This window comes from Convolutriloba macropyga, chromosome 6 (assembly GCF_964194025.1).
Source record: "Convolutriloba macropyga chromosome 6, txConMacr16.3, whole genome shotgun sequence".
In the NCBI taxonomy this organism is placed as follows: domain Eukaryota; kingdom Metazoa; phylum Xenacoelomorpha; order Acoela; family Convolutidae; genus Convolutriloba; species Convolutriloba macropyga.
Window position 1 is genome coordinate 74,122,572 of NC_134473.1, and position 25,953 is coordinate 74,148,524.

At 36.9% G+C, this 25,953-nt stretch overlaps 2 protein-coding genes across 2 annotated transcripts in view; both read left to right on the forward strand.

Annotated features, from left to right (window-relative positions):
* Positions 1–25,953, forward strand: part of LOC142340612 (uncharacterized) — a 355,986-nt gene that overhangs the window by 308,332 nt on the left and 21,701 nt on the right. The gene's annotated exons all lie outside the window — the stretch shown is intronic.
* LOC142340608 (protein bicaudal D homolog 1-like) overlaps positions 130–25,953 on the forward strand; it is a 33,849-nt gene continuing 8,025 nt past the window's right edge. Inside the window, exons 1-8 of the mRNA XM_075391294.1 lie at positions 130–626; positions 2,654–2,840; positions 3,308–3,462; positions 8,794–8,910; positions 9,460–9,593; positions 11,460–11,664; positions 24,566–24,767; positions 25,332–25,555. Of these exons, the coding sequence (XP_075247409.1) occupies positions 300–626; positions 2,654–2,840; positions 3,308–3,462; positions 8,794–8,910; positions 9,460–9,593; positions 11,460–11,664; positions 24,566–24,767; positions 25,332–25,555 (1,551 nt within the window). The 5' untranslated portion in view covers positions 130–299. The remainder of the gene's footprint in view (positions 627–2,653; positions 2,841–3,307; positions 3,463–8,793; positions 8,911–9,459; positions 9,594–11,459; positions 11,665–24,565; positions 24,768–25,331; positions 25,556–25,953) is intronic.

Genomic DNA, 25,953 nt, shown 5'->3' on the forward strand with positions numbered 1-25,953 from the left:
AAAATTACATATTATGGCAGTCTCATAAAAAGTGAGCTCTGAAAAGCGAATGAGATAGATGTGCTTCATGCGTTGAACAAATTCTTTCAAATTTCTGATAGAAAAGCTAGCTCACTTGTTTACATAAACAAACTTGATTCGAATCAAGCATTTTGGTTTGATGTTGTCACCGGTTTTAATTTTTTTCAGTTTGTCTTAATGGAAGTTGACGTTTCGAATTTAAGCTAAGTTGAGTGTTTTCCAAGTCTGATAACAAAACCGCAGGTCGGTACCGTTTTGGTACAGATATTGTGATAAAAATGGATTCCCTGGGCTCAAACGAAGATCAGGATGGATTGGAAAATGGGCTTAAAGTATCGGAAAGCCACAGTTTGGAAGAATCGTATTCGATATCAGATGTTGAAAGTCTTCTATCTGCTCCGAATACAGACGAACATTCCGTTGAAAGTTTGAGATTTGAGAACACGAGGTTGAGACTTGCGTGCACTCAGCTTCTAAATGAAAACTACATTGCTGGCCAGCACGGCCTTGACTTGCTAGAGGAGAAAGAAAATATCAGGAAAAGCTTTGACAGTTTGCAGAAGGAAAATGATCAGTTAAAGAACGAATTGACTATAACACAGCAGGTAAGGTTAATGACCGGACAGGTGATCGGAGCACTTAATTACTTTTAATGATTATTACCACACGGTTGTTATCGCCACCGAGAAGTTATCAAACTCTGAGGTGAAGCCGAGGTGTTATGATAATTTCGAGGGCGATAACCGTGTGGCAATTTTTTTAACACCTGTTGCGATCATTTCAAAACTGAACCCAGATTTATTGGTTTTTCATTTTTATTTTTTGTGGAAACACACGCGCACACACACACGCACCACACACACCACACACACACACACACCATACACACACACACCGCACTCACACACCATACCTAAGCCAAAAAATAAATTCCTAATAAGTCATAAGGCAAACTTTGCGACCAGGTACAGCTGAAGGAAAATTCTGAAGCTTTGAAAAATTCCGAATGAGTATAGCTTGATTGATCCGACAAAAATCTTAATGCAAAAATCCACAAAAATTGCAGTGTTCCATAAAATTTTATTCTTGCATAGAATTCAGTTCTTCCATAACCATCAGTAGTTTTCAAAATCAAATCCAGAAAAACTGATTAGCATACTTTGAGAAAATCTAGGTAGGAGATTGCAAATTTTCCATCGACAGGAGTAAGTTCAGTCGCACGTGCTTCTTCATAAAAAAGAAAAAAGAATTTACTTCTTGAACATGATTGAATATATACAACTATTAGATATATTTATCATGGCACAAGTGGACTTACATGGAATCCTGCTGATTCTCTATTGCAGCAAGCCCAATGAAGCAAAGACTCAAATTATTAGATGCATGATCAAATTGGAGACTTCACTTGACTCAACTTAATGCTGATTACTGAAAACTGGCCTTTTTTCCTACCTTTGATTTTTTTTCTGAAAGTGAGAAGGTCGCCTTTTTTAGTTGAGACCTATCAAACTATTTTGATAATTATGCGTACATGATGATTAAGGGTAGATGAATATGCCTAGATTGATATTGAAATGAAAAGACAGTAAACCGTATGCACACTAAATTGTCTTCAAAAAACAGACAATTCATCATGTAAAGCGTAAAGCTGCAATTTGATCATGCAGCAAATTGCAATTTCATCTTTAGGTCGAAAATAATTTACGACCTTAAAAACTAAGTGCAGAAAAAGACAGCCGAACAGCACATCAAAAACTAAGGTTAAATTGGTTTCAATAAGGTTAAATTGTCCACTTTGAATTAAGCAACGAAAAGCTGCTGCGCAAAAGATGAGTATAATTCTGAAGAGCCCAATACAATGAAAGTTCGAATTATTGAAGGAATTATTCCCAATACTATATTTGTCGCTTAGATCTGAAGATGTTCTCTGATTATCTACTCCTCTGAAAACAGAACCTTTATTTGCTCAATTTTTTGGCCATAGCCCTGGCAAGCTGGAGCAACCATGTAACAAAAATAAGCTTTTTTTACTTAGCGTTATTCTGGCGGAGAAACGGGCGAAAAAGATTTCTTTTGTGGTTAAAGGGTGCAAGGCCTCAACATTATCTTAGTCTGTGGCTTGAAACATCAAAATTCGGATCTAAGTAAGTTGGGTTCTGAGTATAGTTTTGGCAATCCTTCTAATTGGGGCTCTGATTGCCTTAGGCTTCCCAGAACTGACTCATATTTTGCGGTGCAGCTTTTCGTTGTCTTATTTAAAAGTGGCCAATTTAACCTAGTAAAATTTTTGATGACTAAATTTTTTGCTTTCGTTTTCTGTATCATAGCGGTTTATAGATACAGTGGTTGCGTAAAATCAACCATTAATTCCCAATTGTTTTTGAGCATTACGTTTTTGAAATTTTCTGCAATGCGTGACTGCAAAAATTGGTACATGCAAATTGTTGGCCTTTTTGAGCCTTTTCAAAGTATTTATGATTGAAAATGATGGAACGCTAAAAGTATCAAAAGCATCAGAAAAAATGTGTATAAGGTAATTTTATTGTTAAATAGAGGTAGCGCACTACAATTCTTTAAGTGGTCTGTGATAAGTATCTACTGGTACCAGTATGCTAATTTTTTTTGTTGACAGAGTTTAAACCAGAAGATCCACGCTGAACGCCAAATCAGAGCAATCTCACAAGACGACGAAGATGCCTTTGAGCGGGAGAAACAAGAAAGGGAATCGATACTCTCGGAAAATGTCAATCAGCTTAAGTTCGACCTCAAAAAGTCCCACGAAACTGCATATACGCTACAACAAGAAGTAGAACGGTTAAGTGAGTTGAAAATTTCTAATGGCATCATTGATAAAATTAAGAGTGCCGCAAAAGTTAAATCAAAATTATTAACTTTTATATGCGCAGAGCTTTTTCTGACCTAAATGTTGTTCATATAAGATCATGTGTCCATATTTCTCAAATTTTCTGAGCTAGTTTTTTTAAACCTAAGATTCCTTTAGACGCAAATTGCAATTTATTTCCAAATAAAAGAAGTTGTTGCGCCTCAGAAACAGCTTATTGAACAACAAGAAAATTTTGAAGTTAATTGAGTTTTTGATAAATTGTTGGGCATTATGGTGTGGAGATTCAAGAAAGATGTCTAATAGTTAATGATGAAACTGCATTATTTAGGTACGATACAATTATATCATGCATAAGAATTTTGCTCGCCTTTGTCATTGACGTCAGAATTGGAATATTGTTATTTTCAGCTTGTTTGGACAAGATAACTTTGTTCATTTCAGGCAATCGAGAGCGTGAACTATGTGAGAAGCACAAGGGGTCAGAGTTAGACAGAGTAGAATTGAAGGGAGCCTTAAAGGGTCTTAAAGACAGAGAGAAGAAACTGAACCAAGAGCTACTAGGTTTAGAGGATGAGAATGTCACGCTTCAGCAGCAGGTGAGTCTTGGATAAGTTTACATTTAAATCTTCCTGGTGCAACTCCGGCGATTATTGCAAAATTCCTGCAGATGACGCTTATTTGGAAACATTAACGCTGGAGTTGATCTTCTATGTTAGAACCTGGCAAAATTTCAATAATCTTTGCAAGATTTTTTTTTTCATTTTTGCAAGATAGTGATCGGTATTTGTCTTACTAGGGTTCTTCGTCCGAGCTACTATAACTGACCAAGTTATTATAATCGGTCAAATTTTTGCTCTAGTTTGAATTAAAAACGGCGATGCACTTTTGAGTTTGATTATGAGCTTTGCACAGCAATAGCTACTATAGTAGGACTTTTTGTCCCTTAAATAAATGAATGTAACTATTTTTAATTGTAAGAAAAAAGAGTGAAAATCAATCTTAAGAGCTTTTCTTGTACAGTTCCCGAAAGATTCTCTGGAAGGCTTAGGGAGGCAGAGATTCAATGTGCGAAAAGAGAACGCGAACTTTGAACATAACATTTTTAATAGCCACAAAGCGATAGCTGGGACTATTATTGGCCTTCTCTTGGTTTTTTTACGACTCGAAGAGGAGTATTGGTTTTCTCTCGGTCTTTTTTTTACAGGAAGTAGATTTGTTCACGCGGCATTTTGACCTAAAAGCGAAAGTGAGAACAGCTGTCTCGGTGAAGAGATTTTCGCTAAGCGAGAGAAGTTTTTTTGATCATGCGCTTCGTTTAGTGAATGACTTTTTGACTTTGAAAAGTAGTTTTTGACTGAATGGCACATACAGATAACCGGATAACCGTTTTTAGCCGTTTTTTGGACTAAGTGGCCCAATTTTTTTGCTTTTAATTTGGTTTCTTATAGAATCAAAGTTTATTCGATACTATATTGAAATGTCAACCTCGGAAATTGATTTCACAGTGTTTTGCAGAGCCTGGAAATGCGTTTCAAGTTGAAAATTGGCTCATATTTATTGATTTTTTAGTTAATTCTTGGTTTTTTTTCTATTAATTTCTTCATTTTTCGATCTTTTAACCGTATTTTTGTCAAAAATCAGTTAATATGGCAACTTCTCTTTGATAATTCATATACTCAACGCCTCTTTCTACCTCGATGTATTTTGGTTTTATAAAATTTACATATGCTAATCCAATTTTGGTAGTTTTTTACCGATTTTCGTCAGTCTTTTTAATAGCCGCCCTCATCTTCTCAGCCGGCTATCATAGCGCTCCTATTTTTTTTTTACTTCGTCGAACTTTTTTTCGCTTCACCATTTTGCCGCTTTTTCAGCATTTTGCGTGACATCTTTTTGACTTCTCTAGGCTAGTTTCTCTCTTCTCTCATTCTGCTAAAAGTGAATTTGAACATGAGTTGCTCAGCAAAGCAATTCAAAATGAACAGAGTCAGAATAAAAAATTGAAGTCAGAAATAGAAACGGGATAATCCCATAAAGCCCAATTTTAGATGCCCGCTATTTGAACGTGGTTCCTATAAGTCTTAGTTACCATCTCTTATGCTTATTGGTATTGATAGTAGCCCCAATAGCCTCTCTCTAACAAACAGAAGTATGTTCAACTACGAAATGCCATCAAAGTAAATCGGACTTAAAAAATGTTTTTGTATAAAAATCTTTTTTTCGATATCTTATATTTTTTCAATCCCAATCATGCTTATTGGAATCAACGGCGGCTATTTTCCGGCAATCTGGCGGGTATATTTGTTTGTATTTTGGTTGTGATTGCTAGAAATAGTCTTTTTGTGCAACATGAGGGACTTTAATTTTGTTTCAATAAAAATTCAATCATTTTTTGGCGTTAGGTTTTTGAAAAACAGTTAAAACTATTTCATAAATGCTGTCTTAAAAAGTTTTTTGACCATTTTTTTGCAAAATGTTTTAATTTTTCGTTTTTTTAATATATGCTTTTTTCCTATTTTTTGTTCTCTTCAGGAGAATAGATCTTTGTATCGGATGATTTGTTATATTTTATATGTCTTGAAAGCTGAACAATGAAATGTATTCGTTTTTCTTGAATTTTTTATTGAGTTTTAACTTTCAAAAGTCAAGAATGTGTTTTTGTTACGGTGTTCCTTACATTGTGCCCATATTCTTCACATTCTAGTTAGTATCTTTCTATCTTTGTCCTGGCACCTACATTTATTTTCGGTATATTGATTTTTTCAGTTGTTAAAAATGAATGATTTCAGCTTTTTCTTAGATTTTCGTCATTTTTTGGTTGGCATTTGATTTCATTCAACATAAGCCAGTACTGAGAGTCTGATAGCAAGCCTTTTCTGCAATTTCCTCTTATGACTATTTACTGCAACTTTCTTCCGGCCTTGGTGTTAAATTAAACTGTTTGCCTTTGAATATTCTTCTTCTGCTTATGTTTTTTCTATGATCAATTTAATTTTTGAGGCATTAAGGGTGTGTTGTTTTTTTCGTAAAAAAACAACTGAATTTTTTAGGGCAATTAATAAAATCCTGAATTTTTTAGGGCAATTAATAATCTTGTCAGCTTTTTCAGCCTATGACTTTTTGACTACTTTTTTTTCGGTTTTTTAACGTTACCAAACGTTTTCAATGATATAATATTTTGCTGCATTTTGTTTCTCTTGGTGACAGTGGCTTAAGTTTCACCAATTTTTAGAGCAGACCTGGAGAGGTAGTGAGTTAATGGTTTAATACAAAAGTAGTGGCTTCCGCTGTAATTACGGTTTTGTTAGTGAAGTTTTGATGCTTCGAGTCGCTTCCGGAAATCTTCGGGCTATGTTTTATATTTCGTCATGATTTTTGTTACGACCATATGACGTCACAGCCAATTTTTGTTCGTTCGTTCATGCAATTTCAACTATATTGCATGTGTAACGTCATTATTCGCTCTTAGTGGAGCGCGTTTTTTTTCTCATGCGCGTGATTAAAGTTTTGGTCACACTTTACTTACCTCACTCTCAAAAATGACTTCCTCACTTTGAAATTGACTTTTATTTACCTAAATTCAAAGAGATAAGGTCAAATGGGTGTGTGTCACTCTAAATGAAGGTTATTTGAGTTCAGCTAATAGAGGCAGCAATAACTTATACAGATTTTTAATCAAAATATAACAGATCAGCCTGCAATGAAAAGACGAATTTTTTTGGTCGGTCTTTTTTAATGTTTTTTTACACTGCCGATCTACGAATCTATTGCGGCTATTTTCTGGCAATCTGTCAGCTATGTTTTTCTTAGTTTTGCTTCTTAACGCTGTTCTCACTATACGCTATTTTTTGTTTGTTTGATCACAAATTTAATTGTTCTAGTTGACTCATTTTATTGAGTTTTTTAATGAAAATTTTTTGCGTGACCGATTTGACTTTTCTAGTGGCTATTACGAGCTTGACATTCGTTTTGCGTGAGCTAAATCTCTCATTCACAAGTGTCAGAAGCTGAACTCAAGTGTCGGCAGTTAGCTGTCAAAAGTCAAATAAAAAATGAGCCAGAATTGATGTCATTTTTCTTATCAAATGTTAGTGTTTTCAGTGGTTTATAATAATCTCTAATGACGTCATATGACGGCCCCTTAGTGAATTTAATGAATTTAATAATTTAATTACTCACCCCCCCCCCCCCCCCCCCGACTGAAGCAGACTGCAGTAGGTTTGAGCTCCCACTAGTCGTTCGAGAGCAATTCTTCCGACATTAGTGAGGTGTCTTGAAAGTGAAAATTGAAAGTAAAATGACGAGACGATCGAATGTGAGTTAATGGTTTTTGGCATTGAGCAATTGGTTAGCATTGAGCTAATATTGTCTAATTGCTCTTAAACAAAGTTTGTAGCAATTATATTATTTCTGGCGTATTGCGCCCTGAAAAGGAGTATTGGTATTCTACCCGTTTGTTACACGACTCGAAGAAGAGTATTGGTACTCTACAGGTTTTCGAAGAGGAGTATTGGTATTCTGAAGAAGAGGTTAGCTAAAGCAAGTTCTTTTCATGATTTTTAATTGCTCTAAAACGCTGTTTGTAGGAGTTATAATTGCCCTGTGATTCATTGCTCTCAAACGAGGTTTCTAGCAGTTACATTAGTCTGTCATCTTTTTGAATGCATTGACGTTTCGTCCTAAAATGGGGATAAACAGCAAGCACTCGGAGGTATTAAGTCCTCTTACAGCCCTAAGCCTTACTATGCTCTAGGAATGCGATTCACCAAAGCTGTTGAGTAGACAATTTCATGGTGTTAAGGGCGGTTCATAATCTTAAACATTGACCCTCTCAGTACCCCATTACCCCCCCCCCGCCCCCACACACAATCCCTCACCCCCTAATGCTACCATTCATAAGCGCCAGCTGGCTACTACCAAAACCAACCACTCGCCGATCGTTTGAGAGCAATTCGCCCGACGTTAGTCGGTTACGTTTAGTTTTTTATTAGGTACTGTAATTATATTACGCACAAACTAATTAGCATTTTTCCTCTTACCATTTTTTATTAGCGCTGCATTTTGTGGACTTCAATTTGCATGACGTGCAGAATGTCTTTTTTGTTATGCATCGGCATAGTTTTCCTATCTTTACGCAACTGCGAAAGAATGGGCTGAATAATCATTAACTCGAACGCAGGTAAACCCATAATCCTGTGTCTTTTTTACTCAAGTTTCGTTTGACCTTTTGTTACTTTGATTGACTTTTACGTCAATAATTTTCGAGTTTTGCGTGATCTAAATTGCTTTTTCATCCACAATATTATTCAGTGGAACTCAAATTGCGGCAATTTATGGTTAAAAATGGAAACTGCCGTTTCAACTTCAAGTCTTATTGTTGGTCTATAACAGCCTCTAATATCGTCATTCGGAAGCCCCTTTGTTATCTTAGGAATTCCAGACCAAAACCAAGAAAGACGATTACGTCAGGGCAGTTTGGGGCCAATTGCCGATGATTCAAAATTTGGAAACAGGATTTCGCATTAGAATATATGCCATTGCCAATCAAATTAGAGTATTTGTAGGTCTTAATAAAATTTACGGAATTGAAATTATAGCTAAATTTTACAAGGGGACGTGTCAATTCTAAAGCGAAGCTTAATGTAGTTCGAAGCTCTGATGGTTCAAAAACAGTTGACTGAGAAATAAAATCTTGAGTAACAAGAAAGAGCAAGAGAGAGGGTTATCAGAGATGCCCAGGTGCATGAGCTTAAGACCGTTCGTTTATTAGCTACCACCTAGTCTTGAAGGATACGATACTGGATGGAATCTAGTCCTGGCCTCTTTGCACTCTAGTTGTACCTGTTTAGACCCCCAAGCAGCCTTCTTGATTTATTGCAGATTTGTAGGATAGGGAATATGGAAATGACGGTTATGTGTAATTTCAGGTGTCGCATTTGCGCATGCGTCAGATAGAGAACGACAGGCTGACAGGAGAGAGGGACAGACTGGACGAGAAGTGTGTGGAACTAACAAAAGAGAACGAGGAACTCACACAGATGAAAGTAGGTGTCAGCAAGGAAAAGCGAATCTTGTCTACCTATACGCGTATCAACTCCTCTCGGATGTTAAAAGTTTCAAATGCGAACAAGGGCAACTAATGAGAGATAAAATTTTTTCACCGAGAGACTCGAACAACTATTAGGTTTCAATTTTATGTTTATAAGTCCCATAGTTGCTGCACAAACGAACTCTTTGTCAGTACTTTTTGATTTAGAATTTTGTCTTGCGTTTTGTACATATTTCAAGGCTTGATTTTTGACCTTTTAACGCAATCAAAATCAAAACGTCTTAAACTTTAGCTCGTTTTTTCATACTTTATGGAACACACTGAAATATTTTCACAAAGATATTCAGATATAGGCACAAAGTTTCTATAAAGTTTTGACCAAAGAGATTTCAGTTAATATTTATTTATCGGTATTTATCATTTTAGTTAATATTTATTTATCGGTTAATATTCAACATAATTGGCATGTGGCTTGTTCTTTTGGAACAGCTTTTATTTTCCCCTGAAAATATGTTTTGTGTTTTGATTAACTGCTGATGTTTAGGAGACGTTTAAAACTTACTACGAGAAGGCGATTGAGGCTCTCAACTCTGAGAAAGAGCTGAAGAAGAACTACATCGTTGAACTGGAGAAGGTCAAACAGGTCCAGTCCATACAGTATGTGCCCTATCAAGACAGGTATGCTGCTTTGTGCTTTTGAATTGATCTCGAACGAAGTAGTCGTTTCGTTTAATCCAAAATGTTTACATCACCGTTTTTTTTATTATAGCTGCAAAGCTGTAAGCTGAGCGAAGCTATATTGCGGTGCTCTTGGTTTTTTTTACAATTCAAAGAATTTGAATTGTATTGGGGCGCTGTTTTTTTTAAGATCTGTTCACACATTTTCATGATTTTTGAAGTCAAATTGGAGTAGTGATTTTGGTCGCGCCGAAACAGGAAGTGGAGCGAAAAAGCGAGTGGTTTTGCGGCGTGAAATTTTTTCGCTCTAAATTTTAAGTAGAGTGAGAAAACGGTGTTTGAACAAAAATTCGCTTTCTCGCTAGTGGTTTTCTGTTCACATGCGGCAATTTCAATTTGATTTTTACTGTTTTTTCGATTTTTTGGATCGGATTTTTTTCTAAATGGCTTTTCCAATCCATTCATAGTCCGTTCTAGGTCTAATTTTCTGTTTAGTCGCTCTTTTTTCGTTTTACATTTGTTCACACAGCAAAGCTGAAAAAGTCAAATTTTCTGAATGACTTCTTCCTCTCAATAACGGCATTTGCGCGCGTGACGTCATTTCTCACTCGCTTTAGCAAAAGTTTTTAGGTTATTTGCGTGATTAGATTTTGATCATACGTGACTTACCTCACTCAATAAAATGACTTTTGCACTTTAAAACTTAAGTTTAGTTTCAATTGGCTTAAGGTCAAAGGAACTCATTTGTGTAGTAAAGGTCCCTAATAAGAGGCTTCTGCGGAATGAATTTTAACAAGCTTTATTAATTTATCGCTGAATGTTTTTTACCCAGTTTTTTGAGCGGCGTCGATTTTTTTTCCAATTTAGATCTGTATCTGTTTCTATCTCTATTATATGGCACGCAGGTCTATTGTTTCGCAGCTATTCCGGCAATCTGCCGGCTATGTTTTGTTTTTGAGATTCATTTAAGTTTTTGTACCATCTATTTTTGTTTTGACCTTTTTTTGGGTGAATTCTTTTCGCAAATGCTCTCATTCATAATATAAGACGGTAACGTAATTCGGGGCAGTTTACTACTAAAAGTGCACCAATAATAGTTTCATTTTTTCCTTTCGAAATCTTAGTATTGGACTATAATAAGTTCTAGTGAGATGCTATCACCAGGGTACTACCTCTCCCATATGCGGAAGCAGAAAAATGTAACTGTGCCGCGTGTCTTTATTTGACCGACTTTAGTTGCATTATGTTTTAATTATTCAACATGAAATTTGAAATAGGGAAAGAATTATGAAAGTTCAGTTTTTCGACCATTTTGAGCTATCAAATTTTTCAGGCTCAGCTTTAATATTTTCTCTTCAAACTTCAAGAGAGTTTAACTTAAGTGCTTTGATAAGATATCAGTTTCCCTAAGAAAGTGTAAAATTACGAGTTCTAACTTAAAAAAACTACTGTTTGAAATATGTTTCAACGACATATGAATCATGTGTTTCGAAATTAGAGCAGTCTGTGTTAAGATGAATATCATCACAACATGAAATGTTCTATTTTTTGTGCTCGAAGTCCGGTTTGCGCTTTTCATAGAAAGGCTGCTTATGACTAATAGTGCCTTTTCCGAAATTTTAAGTTAAATACTAGACTGATCACGAATTTGGAACTAAAAAGTGAAGAGTGCAGTTTGTATGCCGATGAATAGTTCTCAGACTATCAGTAAAATCAGGCACATGATGGAGAAAACTTATAAACTGATGTCTTGTTCGATTAAGCATCAAACTGCAAACTAATGCAGGCATTCTTTAAATGGGTTGTTGCTGTCTTAAGTATGGCATATCTGTTAAAGTAGATATATAAAGTGTCTTATAATTTCAGAAGTGGTGCTGAGAACATGAGTTTTGAAGAAGATTCGATTCACTCTGACCTTGAATCTCTGTTGAACAATCAGAACAACGTGTCTGGCGACTTTGACCCGGGGTCACTTGGGGTCACAAGTCTGCAGGACGAATTGAAGCAGTTGGATCCCAATATTGGTGAAAAGATTGACTTCAGCCGATTTGGGATGCATGGAAATGAACAGGTAGGTGGTTATTTGTAGTGTCATTTACAAAGCATTCTTTTCGAAGAATCTTGGCGATATAGCCATGATGTCTGAACAAGGTTACCGAAATTTGCGTACCTGTACCATGTGCACAGAGGTCATCAACTCTGATTCAGAAAAAATCAGAAGGGCCCAGGTCTGATTCTGAGTCTGATCAGGTCAAATACAAGGCAGCTAAGAGAACACTCCAGAGTCGCTCTCTGAGTTTTCTATTGACTGAGAAAAATCAAGAATAGGAGGCCCAGAGAAATCCAAATTATTGGCAGAAAAGACGCAATACTTGGGATCTTTCTTGGTAGAAAGGATCCAAGATTTTTAGCAAGTTTGAGTACCCTGATGTACAATTAAAAGCAGCACTTGCAACAATTATGAATATGATTGCAATCAAATTTAAGTTTGTAAGGCTTAACAATTCCTTAAAATTCTTTACTCACTGTTGGATAAAAATGAAGAGAAACAGCAAAAAATCAGAACAGAACCAGAATTTTAAATACAAATGAAAAATCCAAAAGCAACAAAAAACACACTAACAAGCACTCACCCACACTCAACGAGTACTCCTTGACTAGCTTGATAAAAAATATATTTTATAGAGAGGTTTTGCATAATAAAGAAAAAACGGTTTGAAAACATAAATTCCAAACCAGCTGGATCCTTGTGATTGGGATCCCACCCACATAGGGAACTTTGGTTTACAGATCCGTTTAATATGAACCACTCCTTGACTAGCTTGAAAAATATGTTTTTGAAAAAGCTTTTTGCAGAATAACGAAAAGTTTGAAAACCTCACTTCTTTCCTAGGCAAGCTGGATTCAATTTTTTTGATTTGGATCCTGCTGAATTCTGGAACTTTGAATCGGTTTCGTTTGATTTATAGCCGCAAAGCGATCGTGGCTATACTTGGGGACATCGTGTTTTTTTTTTAATTAGTGGTCTCCATCGATGGTTCTTGCGACCTGACCTCTTGGAATTGACTTTTTCAATTTCAGTGAATTCTACTGCTTTGCAGTTAAAATTTGTGTGCGTGACGTCATTTGTTCTATCTTAGGTCAATTGCGTGACTTACCTCACTCAATAAAATGACGTCTGAACTCACTTATAGAACTTCAAATTTTATGAACATTTACTAATTAAAGGTCAATAGTGTGCATCTAAATAGTGCCAAACTTATATGCCCTAATTCCTGAGTAAGAGTCTTGACTTCTAATATTGAATATTAATTTTGAAAAAGCTCCGTAAGGGCTTTTTCCTTGTAGAGCAAATGTGTCTCATAAAAATGACAGTCCGAACCTAACCCAAAAAGTGTAGTGGTCTTTTAAAAAGCTGATGGTCGATCTGTCAATCTTGTTTCTTTAGTTGTTTCAATTCAAGGTAGGCCACAAGCTTCTATCTCGGCTATTTTCCGGCAATCTGCCGGCTATGTGCGGACTTTTGTTCTACCAAAATAGTGAATATGTCAACGTCTTTTTAAAAATTCCTGAATTGAATGCCTGGTTTTGACGAAGTGGTTTTGTTTTTAATCTTAACTCTGAAAACTTAATTTTGCTGAACCGAACTTTGAAAACCTAACGAGCTGCATCCAAATTTTTTGTTCATTTAGATCCTACTTTTGCTGGGAAATGTTGGCTTACCGTTTCGTTTATGTGAGCCCTTTCTCTACTCGCATGGGAAATAACATGTTTTAAATTGTTAATTCGCTTGAAAAGATCTGAATAGCCGTACCGCACGTGTAAGTCTTTTGCCAGAAATCTTGAATAGCTTAAACTACCGTAGCTGAGAAAACTTCTGAGGCCATAGAACCAGCGTGAAACAAAGATCCTAGTAGTTAAATAAGATTTCCGGGGCCATAGACACGTGAGTACAGGCGTTGAAAAAACATTTCAAGCGGGCGTTATGCCGTAATTATGCATAGCTTCTGAAAAGCGAAAAACTGTCCAAAGAGCTGACGGTGATAGGAAAAAACAGGAATTTTAGCCTAGAAACCGAGTTTCCAATGCGCTAAATGAAAAATTACTGAGGCCATAGAGCTATGCATGAAGGCAACAAAAGAAACAGAAGAAGTGACAACCGACAGTCGTAATGCACATTGACTTCAATTTTCGAAAATAATTCTGCTCCCAAATAAACAACAATGATCCCACGTGGTGTCTGAGAGCCAACAAACAGCTGCCAAAACAAATTCTCCCCTATTCTTGCATGAAACGGGGGTAGTTCAGCCACCTAAAGCCGAACAGGCAAACGCTTTTGATAGAGTCTTGACTTCTAATATCGAATATTAATTTTGAAAAAGCTCCGTAAGGGCTTTTTCCTTGTAGAGCAAATGTGTCTCATAAAAATGACAGTCCGAACCTAACCCAAAAAGTGTAGTGGTCTTTTAAAAAGCTGATGGTCGATCTGTCAATCTTGTTTCTTTAGTTGTTTCAATTCAAGGTAGGCCACAAGCTTCTATCTCGGCTATTTTCCGGCAATCTGCCGGCTATGTGCGGACTTTTGTTCTACCAAAATAGTGAATATGTCAACGTCTTTTTAAAAATTCCTGAATTGAATGCCTGGTTTTGACGAAGTGGTTTTGTTTTTAATCTTAACTCTGAAAACTTAATTTTGCTGAACCGAACTTTGAAAACCTAACGAGCTGCATCCAAATTTTTTGTTCATTTAGATCCTACTTTTGCTGGGAAATGTTGGCTTACCGTTTCGTTTATGTGAGCCCTTTCTCTACTCGCATGGGAAAAAACATGTTTTAAATTGTTAATTCGCTTGAAAAGATCTGAATAGCCGTACCGCACGTGTAAGTCTTTTGCCAGAAATCTTGAATAGCTTAAACTACCGTAGCTGAGAAAACTTCTGAGGCCATAGAACCAGGGTGAAACAGAGATCCTAGTAGTTAAATAAGATTTCCGGGGCCATAGACACGTGAGTACAGGCGTTGAAAAAACATTTCAAGCGGGCGTTATGCCGTAATTATGCATAGCTTCTGAAAAGCGAGAAACTGTCCAAAGAGCTGACGGTGATAGGAAAAAAACAGGAATTGCAGCCACGAAACCGAGTTTCCAATGCGCTAAATGAAAAATTAATGAGGCCATAGAGCTATGCATGAAGGCAACAAAAAAACAGAAGAAGTGACAACCGACAGTCGTAATGCACATTGACTTCAATTTTCGAAAATAATTCTGCTCCCAAATAAACAACAATGATCCCATGTGGTGTCTGAGAGCCAACAAACAGCTGCCAGAACAAATTCTCCCCTATTTTTGCATGAAACGGGGGTAGGTCAGCCACCTAAAGCCGAACAGGCAAACGCTTTTTTCTGAAAATTGAGTTTTTGACAGTTTTAAAGCAGCTGAGTAGGAATCAGTTATTCTGAAAATTGGAGAAAACTTATCGTCAAAATTGGAATTCTGGTAGTGTTTTCAATGGTTGGAATATTTCATTGTTTGGTTAAAAATTTGTGAAAATTTTCCAATGTCATGTCTAAAGTTCAGCACGCAAAATGAGCCATCTTTATCGACAATAATATTTTGCATCAACAAATTTTTACTCTGCTGATAAAAAAGATCCCAATGGAAACATAAACTGTTACGGAACGGAGATTTGTTAAAACTATGGGTCAAAAACGATCCCCTCATCTGTTAAGTGTAGCTTCGAACAAAGAAGATCTCCTGAAAGTCAAGCATTTGCATTAGGATTTTTTCTTGCCAAGTCCTGGTCATAATCTTTCGTCCTCTGAATTGACTAAACAGAAAAATCGAGAAGCCGTGTAGTTTACTCGAGATGAGGCACGCGGAGGATCGAAAATTGTGAAATAAGTTGGGCCTCTAGAGCTGTTGTCTACCTTGATCATCATTGGCATAATCTAAGATAGCGTTTAAGAATTCGGGTCAACGGGGGTTCGACAGTTCTGTTGTACATTTGAAGCAAATACCATAAGCGTAGCCTAGGTGCAGCGGTTTCAACTACTTCAACCAAGGATTGCGATCTGTTCAGGATTGCGAAATTAATTGTAACAATTCTTGGAGAGTTTCCTTTAGGAGCTGTGAAAGTCTTCACAAGTTTACTGTTTCCGATCAAAGAAGTCACAACCAGATTTCAGATGGACCCTGGTGTGGTCCGCTTTTTTGTTCTGAACTGTACAACTCCATTAAAGCTGGAAAAGTCATAATAGCCTTCTGGTTCACAATCGGATTTAGCGAACCCTATTGGACCGAGAACCAGTCGTTTTTTACTAGTTCTCTCAGACCGCATCACATACCTCTACTATCAGACATATTCGATCGCGAATTCGGAAAAAGCGAAAGACAAGCATTGAAAACTACCTTTTTTACGCTCTGATATTGTGCTAACTATTTCGTCGGCTTTTTGGGTCCAATTTCCGTATGTCTTTTGACAGATCACTTTGTGCCAACATAAGCCAATCAATTTTTGATGTAAAAGTTAATCATTTAAAAAAGCGATTTTTTTTAAACAAAGCCAGCATTAGCCTCAGTTTTTCCTATAGATCTGCCTTGAATATTTAGGTTGTTGAACTGATGAAAGCGATATATCATTTGGCAAATTTTAACTAAAACGACAAGGCAAACCTTTAATAAAGAAAACAGTTTAACTGTTAGATGCAACGACAGACAGTTTTGAACATCGAGATCTTAATCTCAATTAAGCAAAATTAACGAGCACAGAACGCAAGCAGAAATTACTGCGTAAGAAACTTGGAGCAGTCAGCAAAAAACATTTTTCAGTTAAACGTTGCCATCATGCAGTCAATCCCAATTGAAATTTGTGGGTAGCATTTCATTAGATGCCAGGATTGTTCCATAAAAAGCTTTATTTCCAAAATTCGAAGGCATTTCCAGTGGATTTCACAAAAATTAAAAAGGTTTTTCTGATAAAATTGAAAACATCAATAATTTTAAAAAACAGAGAATTTTTCAGTTTCAAATGAAGAAACAGGTAAAATTTATATGCCAGAAAGAATTGCTATAAACGTTGAAGAATCGGAACATATATATCTTGATAAGTCAACTGCTTTCAGTAGGTTATCGTTTGAGAATGACAATCAGCTTCCATCTTCTGTGCCAGCCTATTTACTTGGATTGCCTTAACTCCATCCATTAGATCTTAGCTCATTGCACTTATTTTGATTGAAATAATTTGCACTGATTTTGCCCAAATCGTACATTCCTGGTAACTGGTCATATTCCTAGCAAACTGCTTTTTGTTCCCTTCCAGTTCAAGTCTTATTTGACACGCTGCTCTAAAATACGACCTGATAGTCCTCTATTTCGTCGGCTTTTCTGAATTCAGTTTTCATATGTCCTTGTGGCAATACAGGCCAATCAATTCTTCTGGCTAACATTTCTGATATAAGAGGCATTTTTTGCTAGAAAGTGAATGTTTGAAAAAAACCAGCAATAGCTTTGAAGTTGCTTATAGATGCTCCTAAAAATTTGGCCAATGAACTGATGAAGCGAAAAACCAAATTGCAAATTTTATCAGTCGACAAGGCAACCTTACAAAAGATAACTAAGTGATTATTTATTGATTTCAAAGACAGATTGCTCGGAAAACGGACAGATCTGATTGTCAATGAAGTGAAGATAGGGAGCACAGAACGCAATCATAAATTACTGCATAGGAACAGGGAGCTGTAAAGTTTTTCAGCTTTAACATTGAGATGGTGTAGGCCAATCAAAACTTGTAGATAGAATTTGAAAACATGCGAGAATTTTTCGTGAAAACCTTTGTTTCAAAAATCTAAGGTGCTTACAAAAATTCATTCAGAAAGCTGAAGCAACAGGTTGCTATAAGCATGGAGAGATCTGAATTTTTAGCACCTAAAGTTAATTAGCAAGGAAAGCAACAGAGAAGTACTGCAAAGGGTTTGTTGATCAGCCAAAGATATTCTATGCAAAAAATACTAATTCCGAATATCAAGTAATTAGAAAATCAATCTTGAGTGCGGTTACAAAATTGACAAATCAACTGCTTTCATTAGATTTTTATGTGATAGTCTGTTTTTTATCCTCAGCGCCGGCCTTTTTTCTTGTTTCTACTCCTTCCATTGGCTCGTAGCTCAATCTACAACACTTTTTCTAGCTGAGGTCCGATAAATTTGTGGGGACTGTAGTTCTCGAGCATTAGAAATGAAGCGTTGGTTAACTCAAAGGTAAAAAGTACATAACTTTTCAAATTTTTGCCGTCAACGTATGACTCGATTTTGGGCGTCAACGTATGACTCTTTGCTCGATTTTTGCCTTCGATTTTGGGCGTCAACGTATGACTCTTTGCTCCTTTGTTAGCTCACGGTCCAAACTTAATGGCGTATTTCTCAGCATCCAATTTTCTCGCTTCCTTGATCTCTTAACAATTAGAAGCATTATAAGCCTCTTATAATCTGCGTCTATGTGGTAGAGCTCTGGCCGTAAAACACCATTTTTGTCATTTGTGAGCTCTGTGAACAAGACAGATTAAAAATAAGTCGATTGCTATAAAAACTGATAAATCACCATAAACTTAAGCTGATTGGAGAACGGCTGGCGCTGATTGTTATTGCTTTTGGATAGCCACAACACAGTGGGATCTAGTTAATTGTGGTAATAAGCAGCTGCTTATTAATATGAATTTGTAACTGGGTTGCCTCTAGTTGTTTCCCTGCTAGCTCACCTAGCATTTTCATTCATATAATCTTGGTCATATGATCTCAGGTCTCCTTGGTTTTTCTCTGTTTGCTGGTGGGCATGAATAAGTGCTAGCAAGTCTCTCCTGTGAGCTACACAATGCCTGCTGAACAAGATTAGCAACGTTTCGACACCTGAAGCAACTTATTATTGCTCCCCTTTGTCTTTATTATGACTTCTTCAACTGATCTTTCAACTGACTTCGTTGCAAAAGTCAGGAGGCGTTACCATCCATAGAATCCACAGCTTTTTTGTCACCAAGGATAGCCTCTTAGGACATCTAAGCCATCAGTCACCACTAGTCTTCGCTAAGTTTTTGGGTACTACCCAAATCATATTTTCTGGACCGTGGATTGCTTACTGTTCTTTTTTCGAGGCTCGGAATGTTTGAGGGTGCAGCGTATTTCAAGGGTCCTAGATTCTCAAGCAAATTTGTTTATCTGCCTCGGAAGTGTGTAGGTCGCGACATCGCTTTTAAAGAGAGCAGCCCGAACAAAGGGATCCTCAGTGGGGTCTGCATGATCTATTTTGTTATTGATAAGGTCTTCTTGTTGAAGCAGAACCAGAGAAAATACAGTATTTGAGTGCTTTGAAGAATTAAGAAAACTATTAATTGAAAAACAAATTAAAAAATTACTTGAACTTATAATCGTTCTGTTAGGAATATTTCATATCCGAAGTGATATCCCTGGATAAACCCAGACCCGATGTCTTTAAACAACAGCAACCAAACTAGTGATTCAGCTCATTGATTGAATTTTCTTTCGTTGATTCTATTATCTTTCAGTTGCTTGCACTAAGAATCCGATTTTCAATCATCCTTTGATTTTGATTTTTCTAGAACCAAGTAAAAGAAAGCGTAATTGTAACCACAGGATGATAGAAATGTTTCATTTGCGATAAAAGATCAAGACAAGAATATACGGCTTTCTGATCGCTAAAAAGTTATTACCAAAAAAGCCTAATTTATGAGGAATTTGAAGGTCATTTAAAACAAGGCAGAAAACGACGCTACAGTTGCAATCTAACCTTACTTTCAGAAGTTTTGTAAGACGCTCCTGTTCTGTGATCTCAAAATATTTCTCCTAGTGTGTTGGCTACTATCAAATTTGAATTGTTTCGGTCCGCGGATTGTTTCTTGGATTTAAAAAGCTGATTTCTGTGTTTAGGCGCGCAGCGTTCTGTGTTGTCGGCTATTTGAATAGTGGCGCGATAAGACGGCTCGTTGAATTTTCCTGGATTCCGACGCAAGTTTTTTTTTGTGCCTCGTATTTGTGTGGTTACCGAACTCCATTTTCCAGGAGAGCAGCACGAACAAAGGAATCCATAGTTGGGTTATTATGATTTAGTTTGTTAATGTTTTGGTCACCCTGCTGAAGCAAAACAATAAAAAAAACCATCAGCAATGCAGTTTAAGAATGAATAAAGCTATTACTTGAAAAACAAAATGAAAATTTACTTGTACTTTTAATGGTTCTCTCTGAGTCATCTTTATTCCCCAGGAAAGCCCAGAGCTTTCCTGGGGAATTACACACAAATCTAAAGAAGAGGAATTTGGTAGTGCTGAGACTATCATTCAAGACAAGGCAGACAAAGACATACGATTGCAACCTAGCCTTACCTTACAAATTTTTAAAGCGCGCCTTTGGTATCTCACATTAATTCTCCTTTGAAGAAACTCCAATCAACCAGGAGCATAAGCACTGTGAAACTGATGTTGTTGCTGTCGAGTTTTTGACACTAAAAATAGTAGAATCAGGAAAATTTTCCGAAAGGAAACAATCTCTGGCGGAAGGAGAGCTTTGGTATAATTATTGATCAGAACAAATCCACCGTCTGATAAGTGTAGATCCGAACATAGAAGTTCTACTGAAAGTCAAGAATCTGCAACATATCACTCTCGGCAAAATTTTTTTTCTTACTGACCAAGTCCTGTTGTCATAATCATTTGTCTGAATGGACGAAACAGTAAAACAGGAGAGGCACAGTTTCTAGACGAGGCTCGAGGAGAACCCAAAATTGTAAAATAATTTAGGCCTTTAGAGCTGCTCTCTACCCTTGTAATCATTGTCATAATCGGAGTGAGCGTTGAAAATTTGGAGCTTTAATGCAGAAAAATTGAAAGGGCTGTTTCAGACCCAGAATGAGCAACTGTCTGATTTAATTCCTCGACGCTGTCAATAGGCTAAACGCGGGGCCTCGAACGTTCTGTTGCACTTATGGACTGTCTGCCGTGAGCGCAGCCAACTTGCAGCGGGTTGCAATGATTTCGCCCAAGGATTGTGCTGGGTCAGGATTGCAGAACCTTTTATAATAATTTACGGAAAAACTTTGTTGTAACTGTGAATTTTGGTTTAAATCTACATTTGTTTTACATTTACTGTTCTAGATCAAAGAAATCACTGCCTTTTTTGAGAAGGATTTCATCAACTTGTCTGATCCAATTTTTTTGTTATGAACTCTACAACTCCATTAGAGCTCGAAAATTCATATTCGCTGTTTGGTGGAGAATCGGAATTAACAACTTTTATGGGCCCGAGAAGGAGTTGTTAACCAGATTTCTCAGACTGCATCACAGACCATTTTTGAAACCATCAGGCACAGGTTTCAGAAATCCGGTGTGTTTATTACTGTTTGCCTTCAGTGATTTTTTTGTCTCTATTAATCTGTCTGTAACCGCCGTAGGTGTCATATTCAATAGGCAAATCAGGAAGTTAATCATAGGCTTTGCCAACTGTCTTTTTTCCGTACCATTTCCAATCTCTTTTGACACGCTGCTAAAAAATTTGCTCTGATAAAGAACTCTTTTTCGTCGGCTTTTCTGAATTCAGTTTTAATGTCTTTTGACAGCGTACAGATCTATTTGTGCCATGGCAGGCCACTTATTTTTTTTGGATAACATTTGATATAAAATAGTTAATTATTTTAACAAAATTGGAATGTTTGAAAAACCCAAGGGTAGCCTCAAAGTTGTCATCATAAGAAGCAACAACATACGGTTATGAACATGGAGAGATCCTGATACCAATGAAGTGAAAATAAGGAGCACAGAACGCAAGCAAAAACTTGCAAATGTTTTTTATAGAGCAGTCAGCAATGATGCTGGCCAATCCAAATTAAAATATGGGAGTAGCATTTGTAAAGATGGCAGGATTATTCATTCCTTCAGAACTTTTTTTTAGTAAAATCGAAGGTGCTGCCAGTAGATTCCAGAACTTTAACTGTTGATCTGATAAAATTGAGAACATTGAAAGAAATAACAGAAAAGGAAGAGCTTTTTCAATATGTCAAGTGTAGAAACAGGTTAAATTTAGAACAAATTGCTCTAAACATTCAGTTTACTGGACATATATGTATGAATTGGTTAGTAACAACGAAATGTTTGGCAAGAAAAGCAAGGAAGAAGTATTATAAAGAAAAAATTTTAGTTAATCAATCAAAGGTATTTTGAGCATAAATTTGAATTAATTTAAAGAATTAGAAAATGATTACAGGTAAATAAAAGTTTTATCTTCTGTGAAGTCGTAACAAAATTGACGAATCAACTGCGTTCAGTAGCTTTTCGTTTCAAGAATGACAATCATTTCTAGTCCTCACTACCGGCCCCAAAGGTAAATAAAACATTTCAATTGACATTTTCCGGGGGGGGGGGGGCGGGGGCGACGAGTCCTCACGTTGCAGTGAGCCTGTTATTGTTTTGGTCCTGGAAGAAAACGTGGGGGCCATGGTTTCCTTTTTAGTATACAGTCGCTTGCAAGCTCTTCGTGCCAAACTCCTGCGTATTTCCCTCAATCAGCATTTTCTCCCTGATTTGGTTGTTTATCAATTATATGCTTTAGAAGCGCATCATCATGTACGCAAATGTGATAAGGCTCGGGCCATAAAACAACGTTTTCGCTATTTGTGAGCCTTGAACAAGACAGATAAAATGTAAGGTTAATGCTATAAAAGTCATTTTGTTGATTGGCCACAACGTGACATCCAATTCATTGTTGTATTAAGCAACTGCTTATCAGTATCAATTTGAAATTTAGCTGACGAGTTGCCTGTAGCGGCTTCGCTGCTAGCTCATCTTACTTTTTCAACATATAATCTATCAATTCGTCATGTCTCCCTGGTTTTCCTGTTTTTGGATGGCATGAATAAGTGCTAGCAACTTTCTACTGTGAGCTACACAAGGCATGCGCGAAAAGATTTCCGGTTTCATCTCCTAATTCTACTGATTTAATATTACTAGTGATTGTCATTATTATCACTAAGTTTCCGACTGACATTTGACTTGATCTCGCAAAAGTCGGGATGCATTGTACCTTTAATAATATTATTCACAGCGTTTTTGTCAGTGTTTCAAGTTCACAGCTAGAGGTTCTTCGCTAGCTGGTTCGGTACTAACAAAATCAAGTCTTTGGCTTAACGAAAGGTGCTTTGTGCGTTGAGACCCTGTATGTTTGAGTTCGTTGTGTTTTTCAATGGTTCGTAAGAATGTTTTCAAGTTATAGATTCTCCTGTGTACTCCGTCAAAGTTGTTTCTGTGCCTGGGAAATGTCTGGGTCCCTTTCTGTCCTTATAATGAGAGAAGCTCGGACGAGAAAATCCATAGTGGGGTCCCAGTGTTCTAGTTTGATATTGATTTGGTCACCTTGATAAACCTAAACCAGAAAAAAGCGCGTTCACCATATAAACTATGCCATTAGTAATCGAGTGCTGTTGCCATTGAACAAAACTTTTACTTGAAAAACAAATTAAAAATTTACTCGTAATTCTTATCGTTCTGTCAATGACATACTAATTTTTGAGTGATCTCCCAGGATAAATCCAGATCTACTGGCTGTAAAACACAGGAAACAATACCAGTGATTAAGCTCATTGCATGAAATTTGTTTCGTTGATTCTATTGTCTTTCGGTCGCTAGCACTAAGACCCCGCTTTTCAAGCGGCATTCTCTTTAGATTTGTCTGAAACCAAGTAAGTTAAACCGGAATCAAAACTACAGGATAATGAATAACTTTTTTTTGCCTATCTCAAACTTTAAAAAAACCCCAGGCTACAATTTAAGACTTTCAGGTAAAATTAGTGTTACATTTAAAAACTTAACTTATTTAAGTATTTTCGCCGTGGTGAGACTATCAATTAAGGCATCGAAAGGCAGAAAAAGACACGTATAATTGCAACCTAACCTTCCTTTCAAAAAATTTGTAAAACGTGCCTGCTATGGTAACTCGACAATTTTCCTAGAAGCAATTCCAATAAACCCAAGCCCACGAGCACACGGTTTGAAAGTGGTTTTGTTGCGGCTGAATTCTTTTTTACTAAATCACTTCATCCGCGAAGTCAATTTATTGTAATATCTTTCTTGACACCTACTGACATGATGGTTTGGTTTTTTAATTAATTTTGCGTATGATCTAATTCGCTGTCGTTTAGAAGTTTGAAGCCGCCTAACTAACTGAATTGCTCGTGCGCGTTGACTGTAGTTTATTGTGAAATAGTAAAATTGAAAGCGGGCCGATCAACAGCAAATGAAGCGCTCAATTTAGTTAAATTAAAGATGGATAGTAAAGTTTAATGCCTAACTAATTTTGCTGCATTGTTTGGGTTCTATTGGTATTTTTAGTTATGTTTGTTTTTGCCCTCAGAAAAGAGGATAAACTGGCGAATACTAAGGCCTTTAATCGCTGCAGTTCTCTTACAGTTCTGTTAGGATCTAATTGTATGGGTAGTCGAAGCTGATGAGCAATTTTGGTAGATTTGAAGTAATTCAAAGTCTAGAGTTCAAAACTTGAAAGTTTATGAAAAATGGAATTTGAATTATTGGTTATGGGCAGTGTTTTTGGTTCTACATATTTTTGAAACTAGTACGGCCAGAATTTTGAATTCAAGCTAAATGGCAGTAAACAGATGACAGTCTGCTGTGAAAGTATCAAAATTTTCTGTGATTTATTTTATTTTGTAAATCAATTCCCATTTTTTTTGAAAAAAGCCAATGACCTGTGAGCCAATTTGTTCGCTCTTTAGGTAGAGATACTAAATATTCGACATTCCAAAATGCGGAAAATAACACCACATCAATCCTATAACTAACAGTTCAGATTCCTCGGCGATAAACCTTGAAATAGTTGAACAAGGACCACTGATAGCTTATTGGACCCTCATGAGAGGGCAAAATACTGCACTGAATCATGTCGACAGTATTTTCTCCTCTGTTTCAGGAGGATTCCGGCAGCTCTATTGGGACTCCTCTTTCAACGCCCCGACATTCACGTGTACCCTCCGTTTCTGTGGGCACACCGACACCTGATGCTTTATCACCCTCATCCTCGCCTCAGAAGTCAATCAGTATAAACGTGGCATTGGAAGACCAGGAAGGGCTGCAACCCTCGCATCATTCCGAACTGCAACTCACACCCACAGGTCGGTCCGGACTGGGTCGAATCTGCGTGACTGTTTTGGGCTGCTGGTTTTTAATCTCGACAGCTGACTGAGCTAGCTTGACCTTCCATTTATAGCGGTTTACCACGTTGTTTATCAAAATAGCCGAAGAATAGTTCGATTGTCCAATAAAATGGAAAGTGAACCACAAACGTATTCCGATTTTTCGAATGCAAATGACCTATCACGATTAATAAATAAGGGTGATTTTGGCAATACGAATTGCTATCGAAAATGTTTTCGAAGCCTTTTTAGTGCTATGAATACTTTGAAGCAATTTATGTTCAAATGTTGACTTTTATTTTCTTTAATGCAAAGAGATGAGGTCAAATGGGTGTTTGTCACTCTAAATGAAGGCTATTTGAGAGCAGCTAATAGAGGCAGCAAAAACTCATACAGATATTTAATCAAAATATAACATATCAGCCTTCAATGAAAAGGCGAATTTTTTTGGTTTGTCTTACTTTTCTTGAGACTGCAGGTCTACGAAGCTATTGCGGCTATTTTCTGGCAATCTGTCAGCTATGTTTGGTTTTCGCCATTTAGGTGAAATTGGGAGTGAGGACATCGAATCACTCAGGAGACGCAACTACCAATTGCAACAGGAAGTCAATCAACTCAGGGCCTCCATTATCAACAGCAATCGCTTTGAAGATGCGGAGAACAACTCCGGGGATAACACTTCCGTACATGGGGATAAGAGCAATGATTTCGAAAGTGCACTCAAGCAAGAATTCGAAGGCCTCAAGACACAGCTTGTTCAAACCAAAGTAATCTATTTTAAAGTTTGTTTTAAGTCCAAGTAACATCCGGCTCGTGTAATAGATTGAGTTTAATGTTTCATTTCTTTTGAACAAAGTTGAAATCAATCATTTGTTTTTTTAATAGCCGCCCTCATCTTCTCAGCCGGCTATTATAGCGCTCCTAATTTTTCTTACAATTCAAAGAATTTGAATTGTATTGGGGCGCTGTCTTTTTTTAATTGCTCTCAAACGAAGTTTGTAGCAATTATATTAGGCCTGTCGGTCTTTTTTATGCGATTTTTCGCTTGACCGATTTTTCGTCTGAAGCTTTTGACTTTTCGTCCTCAAAAACGGGATAAACAGGTAGCGCCCAGCGGGCATTAAGTTCTCTCAGAGCCTTTCCGCTCTGTTTCAGCTCAAACTGT